The sequence below is a fragment of the Panthera uncia genome, chromosome E3 (genome assembly GCF_023721935.1).
Source record: "Panthera uncia isolate 11264 chromosome E3, Puncia_PCG_1.0, whole genome shotgun sequence".
In the NCBI taxonomy this organism is placed as follows: Eukaryota; Metazoa; Chordata; class Mammalia; order Carnivora; family Felidae; genus Panthera; species Panthera uncia.
In genome coordinates this window covers 28,823,897-28,838,583 of record NC_064815.1, presented here as the reverse complement: position 1 = coordinate 28,838,583, position 14,687 = coordinate 28,823,897, and the positions used below count along the sequence as shown (strand labels likewise).

The 14,687-nt window shown below is 50.1% G+C and overlaps 2 protein-coding genes across 3 annotated transcripts in view; one reads left to right on the top strand and one right to left on the bottom strand.

Annotated features, from left to right (window-relative positions):
* BRI3 (brain protein I3) overlaps nt 1-2,573 on the top strand; it is a 9,773-nt gene extending 7,200 nt beyond the window's left edge. Inside the window, exon 3 of the mRNA XM_049638905.1 lies at nt 2,150-2,573. Within this exon, the coding sequence (XP_049494862.1) occupies nt 2,150-2,282 (133 nt within the window). The 3' untranslated portion in view covers nt 2,283-2,573. The remainder of the gene's footprint in view (nt 1-2,149) is intronic.
* Nucleotides 2,574-4,359: 1,786 nt separating this feature from the next.
* BAIAP2L1 (BAR/IMD domain containing adaptor protein 2 like 1) overlaps nt 4,360-14,687 on the bottom strand; it is a 92,319-nt gene continuing 81,991 nt past the window's right edge. For both annotated transcript variants that reach the window (XM_049638900.1, XM_049638901.1), the window contains exons 13-14: nt 5,065-5,102; nt 4,360-4,570 (exon numbers count right to left, since the gene is read on the bottom strand). In XM_049638900.1, the coding sequence (XP_049494857.1) occupies nt 4,495-4,570; nt 5,065-5,102 (114 nt within the window). In that variant the 3' untranslated portion in view covers nt 4,360-4,494. The remainder of the gene's footprint in view (nt 4,571-5,064; nt 5,103-14,687) is intronic.

Genomic DNA, 14,687 nt, shown 5'->3' with positions numbered 1-14,687 from the left:
GTTCTTGTGCTGACAGTGCAGAGCCTGCTTGGGATCCTCTCTCCCCCCTCTGCTGGTGCGTGCTCTCAAGGAAAGGTAACTCTGCTGAGAGAAATTCAGGCCTACTGATTAACTTTCTCCCAGATCTGGCCTTGTCTGTGTCCAGTCTAACCGTTCGGCACACACATCGGTTTGGGAAATGCCGGCTGAAACAACAGTTCAACAAATGGCTTTACTACAGGACTTCTCAGAGCCATTCCTAAACTGTGCGCTGTGATACCAGGATGGGGAGAGAGTTTCCCCAAATTGACCAGAGAACCCCCCCCCCCTTTTCTGCAGTTTATCAGGGGAACTAGTGTGTTAGGACCAGCACCTGGGAAGCGCTTCTGACCCTACTGTCTGTCCATTGTGGAAGTTTCAGGCAACCCTCTCCTGAGTGGGCAGGAAGAGAAGTGGGCATTGAGTTTGATTTTTTTCTTTAAGCAGTGGAAAGCCAGGCCTCTTAGTCTGGTTTCTCACAATTCCCCCGCCTGCTCCGTAGGGCTGGGTGCAGTGTGGCCCTCAGAAGGAGCAGCATTAGCAGCTTTGGCATTTTGAGTGGAGGAAGCCTTCTGTTGGGTGCTTCTATTAAGCCGAACCTTCCTCTGCACACACAAGGTGGCAAAAGGAGAAGCAGCTGTTTCCAGAACATTCTGGAAGGGCACAAGAGATCCTTAGCAGTGTTTGAAGACAGGCTGAGGCACGGATGGGAGACCTGGCTTTAGGGAGACCAAGGCAGCTGGGGTGAACCCGGGGCAGGGGGCACGGGAGTGGGGGCCTCCCCAGGAAGGAGTGGGTCAAGTCTTCCTGCTCACTACCCAGCTCCTGTCCCCCTGTGGAGCCCCTCCTTTATTCCTTCTCAGTACTCAGCCCTGGGCACTTTGGCACATTTGTTCCCGTGAAATCTGGTGAAGGGCCCTGTTCACTAAAAGCCCTCGGTTTGCATCGCGGTAGACAGGGTTAGAGGCGTCCCCGGCCGCCTGGGAGAGTTTGTTTCCACCGGCTCTTCCTCGGTCTCCGGAATGTAACGGGTTTCTCATTAGGGCTGAGCTGGCTATTGCGGCTCTCATTTTAATTTCAGCTGTGTCCAGAACTTTCCAGAAGTAGCCTAAAGAGCAGAGGCAGAGCTGAGCACACGGCTCTTGCTTCCCACCTTTGGGAGCGAGCCTTTGAAAAGGACCCTGGAATGTGAGCGGTGACTTCAGATCACTGAACCTGTGCTCGCGTGGCTCATGATTGGGGTGATAGCCTGGAGGCGCCTTGTGGTAATTGTGTGTTGTGCGCATTGAAGGTAAACTTGACTTTTTGAAGAAACAGATTAAATGTCTCAAGATACATGCTGCCTTTTTTTCTTTTAATTTTTTTAAGTGATTTTATTTATTTTTGAGAGAGCACAAGCAGGGGAGGGGCAGAGAGAGAGGGAGACACAGAATCTGAAGCAGGCTCCAGGCTCCGAGCTATCAGCACAGAGCCTGACGCGGAGCTCGAACCACGAGATCACGACCTGAGCCAAAGTCAGACACCTAACCGACTGAGCACACAGGCACCCTGTTAAGTGCTGCCTTCTTCCAGACGTTGTGAATATGGCTGATTTTAATTGTTCACTAAAATCTATTGTACCCCTCCCCCAAGTCTGAATTCTAAACTTCGTAAGTTTTTGGAATTTCCCTCTAAGGAATAGAAGAATAAAACTTTTCAACACTGGGGAGAAAAACTCTAAAATGATACGGTTTTCTTGGGTCTTGTTTTCAGAGATACAAGAATTTTTATAGAAACTAGCATTTGCTTCTTGTTCTTCCTTTTGTGACGGAGGAGAAAACACTGCAGGTTATGTGGCAACTGAACGTTCTTGTCTTTGTAAGTGGTAATTCCTGTAGGTAACGTAGCGGCTGAGAGTGGCAGCTAGCCTTCCCCTGGGTAAATGGGCATGTGTAAGAGGCCGGGGGTTTGTTGCTGGAGGGGTGAAGGCTGCTTCTGTGGACCTGGTCACTGTGAGGCACCCGGGGCCCTGGGTCCTCGCGGCCTCAGTCCCTTCTTGTGCCGGGGTGTGGGGGGGGGGGTACAGAACTGGGTCCAGCCTCGGGGTCTGCCAGGGACCCTAACGCGCGTGCCCCCCCCATTCTCTCTGCAGAGTCGGGGTTCTGGAGGACTCCTTCACCTTCCTGGGCATCTTCTTGGCCATCATCTTGTTCCCGTTTGGGTTCATCTGCTGTTTTGCCTTGAGGAAGCGAAGATGCCCCAACTGTGGAGCAAACTTCACTTAAAGGGAACAACACACCTGGCTTTCCTACATCCAGCTGTCTTTTTCTAATGTAAATGTCGTGTACAGTAGCTCTATTTGATTAAGCTTCCAGGACTGTTTTGTAAAGTGAGGCGGGATAGACGGCGTGCGCGTGAGCTGCGGTTTCGTGGGGCGCAGGGGTCACGGCGTGGGGACGCAGCAGCACTGCTTCAGGGTGAATGACAACTCAATAAAGCACTGCTTCTATTTTTTGCAGTCTTCAATTTGAGAAAGGTGAGAAATACTGTTTTAAATAAATGAGATTCATACCATTGTTGACCTGGTTCTGCCTGGTGTGCACACTGCCACTTGTATAAATAAACTTGTGTGGACGTTGGAAATTGTGACCAGACTAGAATAACATACCCAGCGCCTGGCTTCAACACTGTCCATCGTGGCCGATCTTGATCTAGTCCTCTGTAGGCATTCGCAGCTCCAGAGAATGTGCTTTTCGAAGTTTTATTATTATAACGAAACTTAATACCTTGACATCACTCCATGCCCGGGGCCTGAGGCAAGCCCGCCCACCCTCCGTGAGGCAGGTGGGTGCCCGCTGCGGCCCATTCCCTGGAGGTGCAGGACGGGTCCCCGGGTGGGCCCACAGACCGCACCTAATAATCTGTAACGAAGCCAAAGGATCCCAGAGAGCAGAGCTCTGGAGACCAGGGCCCCCACGCCCTGTAACACACCGGGGCTGTGTTTTTAACCCCCCCCCCCCCCCCACCCCCCCGTTGAAAATACCGGGCTTCCGTGAACCCTCCTCTTAGAGGAGCGGTGGACCACGTAACTAAAGTGGACCGTGTTTTCTTCCCTGGCTGGAGCGTCTTTCCTCAAGACAGGTGTATTGCCTGCCAACCACTCGGCCCCTGGAGAGCCCTCACATGGGTCTGACCCCTCAGCTCCTGGGGACCTCGTCTGGTTTGTCAACGCGGCCGGGACAGGACCAAGAACGAGAAGTGGCATGCACACACTCTGGTTTACCTGCGTTTGCCCGGGACTAGTTTCAAGTGTCTAGAAAAACGTTGATAGTTACGGCGAGACCAAAGGGGCTATGATAAAAAAAGAGGGCCCTCTTCGCCCACACACAGTGAATGGCCTGGGTGTGAGTCCTGATTCTGCACTCCTCCCAAACAGGGCCCGATCCCTGGCAGCCAGAGATCAACTCGGCCACTCGCTCCGAGGTCCCTTGGCACGGGACACCCCGGGTTCTGAGGGCACGGGGCAGGTCTCGGGTGAAATGTAGAACTTCCCATCCCAGCCGCTGAGACTCGGGCATATGGCTTTGTACGCGCTGTTTCGGGGCGTGCGTAGGTGTGTCCGTACCCGACTCAGAAATGGAGAAACTTGGACCCCAGGGGATTTCAGAGTACACCAGCGATGGAGGCAGCTCTGGTCAGCCGGCTTAGCGAGAACGCCCTGGGTCTGCACACGCAGGGTCCTTACACGCGTGAGTGACGCCCATCACCTGCAGCACAGCCTGGTGTGTTTTCGTTGGTGAATCCAGTCGGTGACTCCGAACTACCAAAGTCCGTGGCTCTAGGGTTATGCAAGTACTAAACGTGGCCGTGACAGGGACAGGCAGAACACCTCCGTGCTCTGTAGCGATGTCTAAATCAAGGGGAACTTGGGGATTTCTCCATCTAGGTAGCTCTACATTTGGTTAAACAAAAATTAAGAATTTTTAAGTTAAAAAATCAAATTTTATAGACTATTCATAATTTATATTGCTTAAAATTATGATTTGCATGCTAAGATGCAACTTTACACAACCAGCCTTTCCTTTAGATAATGTTATAACGCTAGATAAGAGCACATGCTTTTTAAAATAAAACTGTGCTCATTTCATGCAGAGAGCTGGTCACGAAAGCAGACTATCCCTCATTCTATTAAAAAATAATCACAGAATATTAAAAAAAATGATACAGTAAGGACTGGAACCAAATTTATGGTCTTCTGACAGAATGGGAAGAAAATATTTTCACTGATTTGAGTTGGTCACTAGACTATTATTAAAGACAAACGTATCAACCCAACTATGTTAAATTGAGAAAATGCGTCGATTTGCTCAAGTGGAATACATTTAAAATCAGGCACCCTTTGGCGAAGCTTTGCAACAGTTAAGCGCACACCAAACAACACATCATTTTGCAAGTGAGAACTTAACGTTGGAGGGACTGGAGCTCCCGGCCTGCTCTTCATCGAATGATCGGTGCAGAGCGATCGTTTGTCACCGTTGGCCGGAGTTTCACCGTCGCGAAGGGGTTTTCTCCGCTGCAGGGGGAGAGGAAAAACCACGTCTGCAGACATACTACAGGATGGGAATTGGGTTTTAGAGGAGCTGTTAACTACCGTCCTTGCTCTGTGAAGTTAGAAGGCTTCTGTATAAAACTCTGGACGTTTTCTAGACACAGACGTTTCACGGTGGCAGTCCTCTCTGTGCACCCATGCCCACCCGTCACAGAACTCTCCAGGGCTGTAGATGCTGTAATGGGAGAGCCCACCCTGCTGTGGCCCTGTGTGGGAGGGGTTACGTGAGAGAGCCATAAGGACGTGGTCTGGATCAAGATGCCAAATGCAACATGGCCGGGAGGCATCCCTTGGGGACCCAGGCAGAGGCCAGGCAGGCTTCCTGTGCTGTGAGAACAAGGCGGCCGCCTTCTCCTTGGACCCCATAGGCCTAAGGCGCCTCGGCCGGGACACCCCCCCCCACCCCCTGCCCCGGGCTGTGCACCTACCAAGACCCCCAGGAACACAGTTCAACGTACCTGAGAAAAGGAGGCTTTGCTGTCCCATTTGCGTCGTTCTGTGAGGAAGATAAAGATGAAGTTTATGGAAGGGTCACGAAACCGGGACATTTTCAATAAGACCTTAAAGGTAAAGATATCTAAAGTGCAAGGAGCAATTTACGGCTGATACGTGTAAGCCCACCTGAGGCCATCTCAACGTCTGTCTAAAGTCACCTAAGGGATAAGGGTAAGAACAGAAAACCAAAGACAGTGAGGGGCCCTCACAAGTGCTGGCATGTCTCAGGCCTTGGAAGACCATGGCCCTTAAGCTGCCCAGCCGTAGTGCCTACAGCTGGTGTTTTGGGAGCCCAGTCCTGAATGAGGCCGTTACAAACAGGAAGCAAAAATAAAACCTTGTTGGGTTTTGGTGCCCACAGATGTGGTGCCAAGGGCTAGCCAGAGATCTGGTGGGAAGTTCCAGAAGATGGGACGACAGAGGGACAACACTGCCCTTGCCTTCAGGAACTACCAGAGCCTGGGGACTTGGGGGGGGGGGGGGGTCTCCCAGTGTGGCCAGGGACCAGGGGTGTGTGTGTGCCTTCTGTCCTTCGTTTTATAAAGCTAGAAGGCTTTCAGAATTTGCTTTAAATCTGCTCTGGCTGTTGAAAAAAATCACTGGCCTGAGCTTGTGGGGCTAATTCTGAGATGGCTGCCCAGGAGAGGGCAGTGTAATGCCGTCTGAGCCACAGGCCACCAGACCAGACCAGACTCCTGGAAGCTCCCAGGATTCCCAGTGGCCTCAGGGCATATGGGCCTCTGAACACTGAAGGATAGATAGCTCTTCTCACTTCTGGTTGCCAGCCTAGGGTCGAAGGCCATAGTTGGAGGCCAAAGCCCAGGTCAGGGCTCTTTCTGCATGGCTCCTCTTGGGTTGTGGACACAGATTCTCGAAGTACAAGAGAGGCTGTGGGCACTGGGGCTACTTCAGACCTGTGCCTGCTGTCTCTGTGCCTCTGAAGACCTCCGAGCGTGCTTTGAACCTCGAGACCAGCAGGTAAGCAAGGTCATTCTGATGGGGAGCCCCAAGCACCTGAAGGCAACCCCAGTCAGCCTTGTGCCCCAATTCAGTGTGTACCTTTTCTTTTGTAATTTATTTTAGAGAGAGAGAGAGAGAGGAGAGTGAGTGGGGGGAGAGGGACAGAGGGGAAAGAGAATCCCAAGCAGACTCCACAAACCCTGAGCCCCAACACAGGGCTCCATCCCACAGCCCTGGGACCGTGACCTGAGCCAAAATCAAGAGTCGGATGCTCAACTGACTGAGCCCCCCAGGCGCCCCTGTGTCTACTTTTCATCACAGATGCACACAGCGGCTGCCCTGCTCAGCATGTCCTAATAGGGTTTTAAATGGCTGCAAAATGATTTCTTCCTACTAGGCGTGCTGAGCTTCCCCAGCAGGCCTCAGAGCAAGTCATTTGTGGGGTAGTGCTCTCATTCCGTGATGGTTACAGGCTAATTTATGACTTACTGAAAAAGCACCAGGATGCCTGCCCTACAATGGCACGTGTGCTCAGTCCGTTGGCAATGGCATGTCGCCTAGAGCAGACAGCCCGTGCACAGAGGCACCAGCTCACGCAGCAGAGAGGCCTCCAGTGTCCTCCCTCCTGGCCTGGAAAGCACACTTCCTGCAAAGCCAGGTGTGGCCTCTGCCCATCTTGCGCTTGGCCGCAGAGGCACACTTGGCCCTCTTGCTCCTTGATACTGTCTGGAAACCACCTTCCTGTGGCCTTTCCCGGGAGCACGCTCTGTCCCTGCCGTGTGCGTCCTCAAGTCTGAGGAAAGCTCCGTGCGCTCTGAACTGGAAACCAGAAACAAAACCCTCCCTGGAGTACTTGCCAGACAGACTCAGCCTCAGATGGAAAACTTTGGGGCCTGTTCCCGGGAGGGCCTCCTGAGTCCCGACTGACCCAACTGAACTTTAAAGTTTATTTAAGTACTCTCTACACCCAACGTGGGGCTTGAACTCACAACTGTGAGATAAAGCATCACATGCTCTACCGATTAGCCAGCCAGGCGCCCCTGACCCAACTGAACTTTAAAACGAGTTTAGGCACATGTTCACAGGCTGTGCCATTTGAGTACTCGGTCCAGACATTTGAGAGAAACAAAAATGGCTGCAGAGATGCAGCATACTCGACCCTAAAGTGACAAGTGATGACTCCGCTGTGAGGAAGGAAGGTGAGAGTAACCTGGGACAGCCCAAAGCTATTTAGTGCCGGGCAAACCCGGGTCCTGGTGCGGTACGTACCCTGCACACACCCTGGCCAACCTACACACGTGCACGTGGGCACCAAAACCCCACCGGGATACTCAGAGCAGCCCTGACAGGCCAGCCTCAACATCTATCAACAGGAGAAGGGACAAGAGCCTTCTATCCAGTGAATCCACGCAGCGATGGAGCGCCACAGGACAGCCCGCTGTGTGGTTCACTTCCTCTGAGGGCCAGACCAGATGCGCCGTCACGGGGTCCGAAGTTGGGGCCGTCTGGACTGAGAAGGGGCAGCGCCGTGTGTGTGTGTGGGGGGGGGGGGGGGGGGCTTCTGGGGGGCTGATAATCTAGGTCTTGCTCTGGTGTTGGTTATATGTAGCTGCTTTGTGAAAAGTCCTGCACTTTCCTGAATATGGCATTCTTGAATGTCTGCTTTTAGAAAAACAGGACATTTTCAGAAAGGCTTCTCTTCTCTTTAACATACTTCCACTAAGCCCACTCCTGTGTTCCCTTTCCTGCCAGTGAAGGGCACCCCCAGGCCGTGTGGCACTGCCCTCATTCAGTCTGTTAGGAAGGCTCATGTTGTGCTCAGAAGCGTCTGCGGAACCTTCCCTCCAAGCTGACCACACGACCCCGTCCCTTGCGCTGGCCAGTGCCCCAAGCCCGTCTGTCCATCCTGCCTGCTGCCTCCAAAAGCTCCAACTGAACCTGTCCCTCCACAGCCTCCCTGAGGCTGAGTCATGGGGTTCGGGTCTCCTGGTCTCTGCGTTCCCCAATCTGTCTTTCCCTCTTCCAAACAGCAAAGTCTCTGGAGGCCTTTCTTGGTCCTGCGTCCCTGGACCGGACTGGTCTTGATACGCCTCCTGCTGCCCCAGGGCCCCTCTGCACAGGCTGCAGGCCGTGAGCCACCTTCTCCACACGCACGGTGCAGGGCACACAGCACATGCTAGAGCAGGTCTGTGGAGCTGAGCTCCCCAGGGTCCCGCAGCCCCCTGGCAGAAAAACTCCTACAATGTGGGCCTTGCTCTGAGTCAGCAGTACGTATCCCGCACTTTTCTACAGACTTCACAAAGGCCGGCACCTATGGCCTCAGAGGCACAGCCGGTTGCATGTTCTGTGTCCCCTTCCGGCAAGCAGCATGGTGCTGGTCTGGAGTGTACTCAACACGACAGGAGGTGATCAAGTGACAAAACCAGGCACCCCTAGGGGCTAGGCATGTCATTATGAGCGCGGAAAAGGTTATCCGTGAGACAGTAAGGGCAGTGAAGGCCTTGGGCCTGGTCAGCAAGATAACCCATAACCAGCTTATTTTGACCCAGCAGGAACAGGCAGAGTAGGGCACATCTTGTGATTCCCCCAGAAAACAACACGCAAGTCCACCTTGAGTGGGCACTTGCTGCCACGTGGTGTCCATCCATCTTCCCCTTCCCACTAGCCAGGCTTCTGCTTGGGTGTCCACCACATGTCCACGTACCTGAAGACAACTACTTGGTCCCAGCTTATGGGTGGTCCAGGTCAGCATAAGACCACCCCATACAGTCGTCCTCCTGGCGGTAGGCAGACACTCAGACGAGACAGGGACTTCTGTGGCCCAGTGAGAATGCTGAGGGGGGTGACCTCTGCTCTCTGCCCACTGGTGATACGGAGCTCATGTCCCCAGAAGACAGGGTGACTGATGAGAGAGCCCTGAGGGAGGCCTTGCTATACCAACCCTCTCTGGGCTGCTGCTTCCATCAGATAGTTCCTTCCTGTCTGAAGCTGCTGGAAGTCAGCTCTTACCTGCAACACGGGCAGCCCTGATGCTTGTTTTAATTTTTGATGTCTGTTTATTTTTGAGAGAGAGACAGCGCATGAGCAGAGGAGGGGTAGAGAGAGAGGGAGACACAGAATCTGAAGCAGGCTCCAGGCTCTGAGCTGGCAGCATAGAGTCAGACGTGGGGCTCAAACTCCTGAGCCATGAGATCATGACCTGAGCCGAAGTTGCACAGTCAAATGACTGAGCCACCCAGGCGTCCCATCCTGATGCTTGTTTTAGATGTTAACAGCTAATGCCAATCCTCAACGTGGGCTAGACTGATCTCACAAATCACAACCTCTGAACTAGTTCAACCCCTTTATTCTTAAATGGGGACACTGAAGGCCAGACAGGGAAGAGTCAACTACCCTGGGGAACCAAGGTGTCCCCTGTGGAGAGGAGATGCAAAAAAAACCAAAAAACAAACCAAAAAGGCCACACTCCGGGCCCTCCCTCACACACACTTGTGGCTTACACAGGGCAGTGAATGCTGAGTTTGAGAAGCAAATGTGTGTGGAGGAGAACTTAGTTTTCAACAGCTCTTTCAAGCCTGGTTCTCTGATTATTTAACAGCCCTGGGCAACAACAGAACGTGGCCATCAGACCCTCCAGCTTCAGTCCCAAGGACCACTCCCCCAAGCCCTCCAGGGAGAAGTCGGTGTCTCAGAACATCACAGGGTAGCTACAGAACTGTGGGGCTGGTGGGCCCAGGAACATTGTATGGTAGGCAGCTCCCAGGATTGGGTGTTTAGTATACTTAATTAAGCCTAAGAATCCTGGTGTTTTAAGACTACATGTAACTGACAATAACAGTTGTACATAAAAATTAAGTATAAAAGTATTAAGATGCTTTGCCAGCTGCCATGGATCCCAGCATCTGGCTGAGACAGAACATACCTTTCCCCAACATCATCAGCTGGTTTAAAAATTTTAGTTTAGGAAAAATAAATTATCAGCCTGGCTGGGCATAAAAACTTTTGAGATACAAAATCCCCGGACCGCGTACCAGGCAGGCCTGAGTCATGCTACATGCTTCTCCGCCATCATGTTTCTAGATCAGGCTTTTAAATGGAACACTGTTCTATTTTTGCATGATCTATACCTGATTGTCCAAAATGGTAGCCACTGCCTGCATGACCCAGTCCTGGACATTTCTGTCCAATCCTCTAACTGTTATGAGTCACTGATCAGCCCTGCCCATGCCCTGGCACCGGAGGATTAGATCCTGTGCCTCCTGCTGCTCTTGCAAGAGGCCACCGAGCCGAGGCGGCCGGTTCCAATTTCAGGAGCTTCCAGGGCTCCTGAGACCACTTCTGGGGAGGAGAACCAGTTCTCGTGTGCCTCCCCGCAGCAGGCCCGCAGGTTTCAGTTATGTTCGCGGAACTCCTGATCTGACTTGCCAGTGACGAAACGCAGTTGCTCGTCTAACAGAACGGGGTCAGCAGAGGAGCACGTGAGGGTGTCCGCCGTTGGAGGTGTGGGGTTTTTTCTTTGGCAGTTTGCATAGGATCTTGAAATAGGACTTCAAAACGTCAGTGACAGAAATGGAATATCAATCATTTAATCTCACTGTGCAACTGGGAAGCACTGTGTACGTATTTTGGGGTCATTACCCTCTTTATTCCAAGAGAAGATGACTCTGTGGTCTTACAGATAAGGAAAACTGAGTATCCTGAAGAGGGTGATGGGGGAGGGCGCCCCTGAAGTCGTGGCCGGCAGTGTCTTGTTCAGGGAGGCCCTCTGACTTTGTGGCCGTTGCTGGTTTTTAAAAACCAGTTAGTATTTTCTTGTGACCTTTATGAACTGGTGTTCTCCATTACCCTCCAGACCACAAAACCGAAGCAGCGATCATCGTTACCTGCCAGTACCTCGGGAAGAGCGTAGAGGGGACAGTGGGACCTGTCATACGGAGCGTTCTGATGGGGGAGGGGCAGGACACACTGATGCACGGCCAGCTGAGGTGTCAGAACCATTTCTCAATCTGAAGGACTCCGAGTCCTTCGCTCTGTGTCTCCCCCTCTCCTCCATCTCCCAAGGCCCCACAGTCCACCCCACGGTCTGGGAGCTTAGAGAGCTGGGCTGGCAGCCTTCCTGTAGCACACCAGCCCAGGCAGCAGCACGGGGCTCGTCTGGCACTCATAAATGCCTGGTCCGAGAAAGTGTTCTGATCCTACTGTGTGCGGGTGCTGGGGAGGGAGGGTAAAATATCTAGTCGGGGTGCCTGGGTGGTTCAGCCAGTTGAGCATCTGAGTCTCGATCATGGCTTAGGCCATGATCTCACAGTCTGTGAGTTCAAGCCCCTCATAGGGCTCTGCACTAACAGGGCAGAATCTGCTTGGGATTCTCTCTCCACCCTTCTCTCTCTGCCCCTCCCCTGCTCATGCTCTCTCTCAAAAAAAAAAAATAAATAAATAAATAAAACCAAAGAATTGAAAAAACAGATTTGCCTATATTTTTCTCAAGGAGATCTACTGAAGTGCTAACAGCAGTCATCCTGGAGGTGAAGTTACGGATAGTTTCTAACAGAAGTTCTTTGGTTATTTTTATAAGTAGCAAATTGTGTTACTTTAAAAAGAGGTATTTTGGGGGCACCTGGGTCAGTTAAGCATCCAACTCCTGATTTTGGCTCAGGTCATGATCTCACAGTCATGGGATTGCATCCCCCATCGGGCTCCATGCTGAACATGAGCCTGCTTAAGATTCTCTCTCCCTCTCTCTCCCTCTCCCCTGTGTGCACTCTAAATAAAGAAATAATAAAGAAGTATTTTAAATAAGGTATAATGATTAGATATTTTAACTTGGACTTTGCTCTTTAACTTAGATCCGCAGCTGTGATGGCCCAGTAGAGTTACAGGAAATCTCATTTCAGCAAGTGTTTATCTAGCAAACAGCAGCATTTGGGGGGGGGGGGAGTATATAAATATATATATATATATATATATATATATATAGTTGTTTTATGTATAATATAGTTGAAATAGTTTTCATTTATGTATAATAGATATTATACGTATATATTGTATACAATACATATATGTATGTGTATATGCATGTATATATATGTACAGTATATGTGTATGTGCATTACATATACATATATATGTATTGTGTATATAATGTAATATGTGAATATATACATATATATTAATATATATATAATACATAAATGAAAACTATTTCAGTAGGGATAAATGTTATTAATTCGAGAGCATCCTTATTTCTGTCTCCAGAGTGGGGTAATTTATCAATTTGATTATTTGTAGTAGAATCTGAGACAAAATTTTCACCATAAAGCCATATCTAATGTTAAATATAGTAGAGCATGAAATATATATACACAGATGAAAAAATTTTTATCAAAAGTGAGAAGAAGGGTCTCTCAAATTGTACTTTGTCCTTTTTTTTTTTAAAGAGAGCTGAAATGCATGAGGAGCAGAGAGAGAATCCCACACAGGCTCTGTGCTGACAGCACAGAGCCTCAAGTGGGGCTTGAGTTCACCTGTGTACTCTGTACTTTAAAAATCCATAAGTAACTTCATCTTTAAGGAATAAAAATACATAATACCCTGATTATTTTACATTATTCAGAATGTTTTTCTAGTAGTTTACATGTATAACTTAATTATAGGTAAGAATTTTTTTTTTTTTTTTTAATGTTGGCATTTCAAAGATCTGGAACTCAGAATTACATAAAGTATCAAAAAAAATCCTGGGGCCCTGAGTGGCTCAGTTAGTTGAACGTCTGGACTTAGGCTCAGGTCATGATCCTGTGGTTTGTGAGTTCAAGCCTCATGTTGAGCCCTGTGCTGATAGCTCGGAGCCTGGAGCCTGCTTCGGATTGTTTTTCCCTCTCTCTCTGCCTCTCCCCTGCTCATGCTCTCTCTCAAAAATAAACATTAGAAAGAAAAAAAAAAAAAAAAGCTCCAACATACATTAACGTGAGCAAACCAGAACTGCTTCCAAAGTGAAGACAGGACGATGGTTTCTCCAAGCAGGCCACAGTGGTCACTAGCTCCGTCAGTTCTTACCTCTTAAATAACTTGTCATCCCTTTCCATCTCCACCGAACGCGACTCCCACCACCCTCATTCCCTGGACACCTGCACTGCCTCCTGCCCCGTCACCAGGCCCCAGCGCACACCCTGAGGGCCATCAGCAGATGCCTGCCGTGCAGGAGGACGCAGGAAGGACGACGCACGGCCCAGACATCCTGGCTCGGTGTGCTTTTCTCCCAGCCTGTCCCTCCCACCGCCTGTCTGGCTGTGGCCCCGGACCGCACGTAGCCACCACGGTTCCCACAATGCACATCTGGAAGGCTTTGTTTGGTCAGAGCTCTTCCTTTAGAACTTGGCTCAAATGCTTGCGATCAAGAAGCCACCCCTGTGCTTGCCAGGAGCCCGAGCCCTCCCTCCCCCGCCGCCCGTCACGTATTTGCCCTCCACACTTGCGCATGGCTCCACTGCTCACTGGACTCCACTCCTAGGCTGCCTTCTTCCTGTTTGTTTCCTAAGGGCTAGCACAGGGCCTGGACCATGCATGGTAAATTTGTCAGTCAATGCTCAATGGATGAATTCCAACATGAAGGTCTCACCGTGGTCCACAGATCCCTTCTACACTGTACATCTTCACACATCATTTAACTGTCTTTAAAAAAGAAGTATGGTTGGTCACAGTTGTCTGATGCCACGGAAACATTAGTTACCAAAGTTATGCGACCTCACTACAGGTATTGACTCCTTTGCCTGTTGGAAGTACTAAACATGCCTTTTTTTATGGAAGGTTTCAGTTATTAACTGGGGCATGTGGGTGACTCAGTCGGTTAAGCACCTGACTTTGGCTCAGGTCATGAATTCAGGTTTGTGAGTTCGAGTCCCACATTGGGTGAGTTCGAGCCCTGCTTCCAGTGAGCACTGCTTCTCTCTCTCTCTGCCCCTCGTGGGATTCTCTCTCTCTCCCTCCCTTACTTGCTCCCTCTCCCTCTCTCTCTCTCTCAAAAAAAAAAAAAAAAAAGTTCATCAGCATTCATTATTCTGACGCTTGCGAAGTGAACGATAACTAAAAGCACCACTGGAACCCATACAAAGAAAGCATTTTCGTTAGATATTTGGGGCTTCTAAATGTTATATGAGGGACAGCTGGGTGGCTCAGTGGGTTAAATCTGACTCTTGATTTCAACTAGGTCATGATCTCACAGTTAGTGGGATTGAGCCCTGCAGCCCTGCTTGGGATTCTCTCTCTGCCCCTTCCCCGCTCTCTCTCTCTCATATAAAAACATTTTTAAAAAATGTTACATGAAACCAAACATTAATGGCTGCTAAGATGAAACACTAGAAAAATGTCTTCTGGCTTACAAGACAGAAATAGGGGGCCTGACTGTAGTATCAGGGTGATGCTGGCCTCAGAATGAATTAGGAAGTGTTTCCTCCTGTTCAATTTTTGGGAAAATGTTTGAGAAGGATGGTATTAGCTATTCTTTATTATGTTGGGCAGGAGAAAACAGGATTTTTCACTGTATCCAATTCAGCGTAATAACAACTGCATCAGTACTTTTGTCATAAAGCTTTACTGACACGGTAACAATACTGAAAGTTTTCTAAAACCG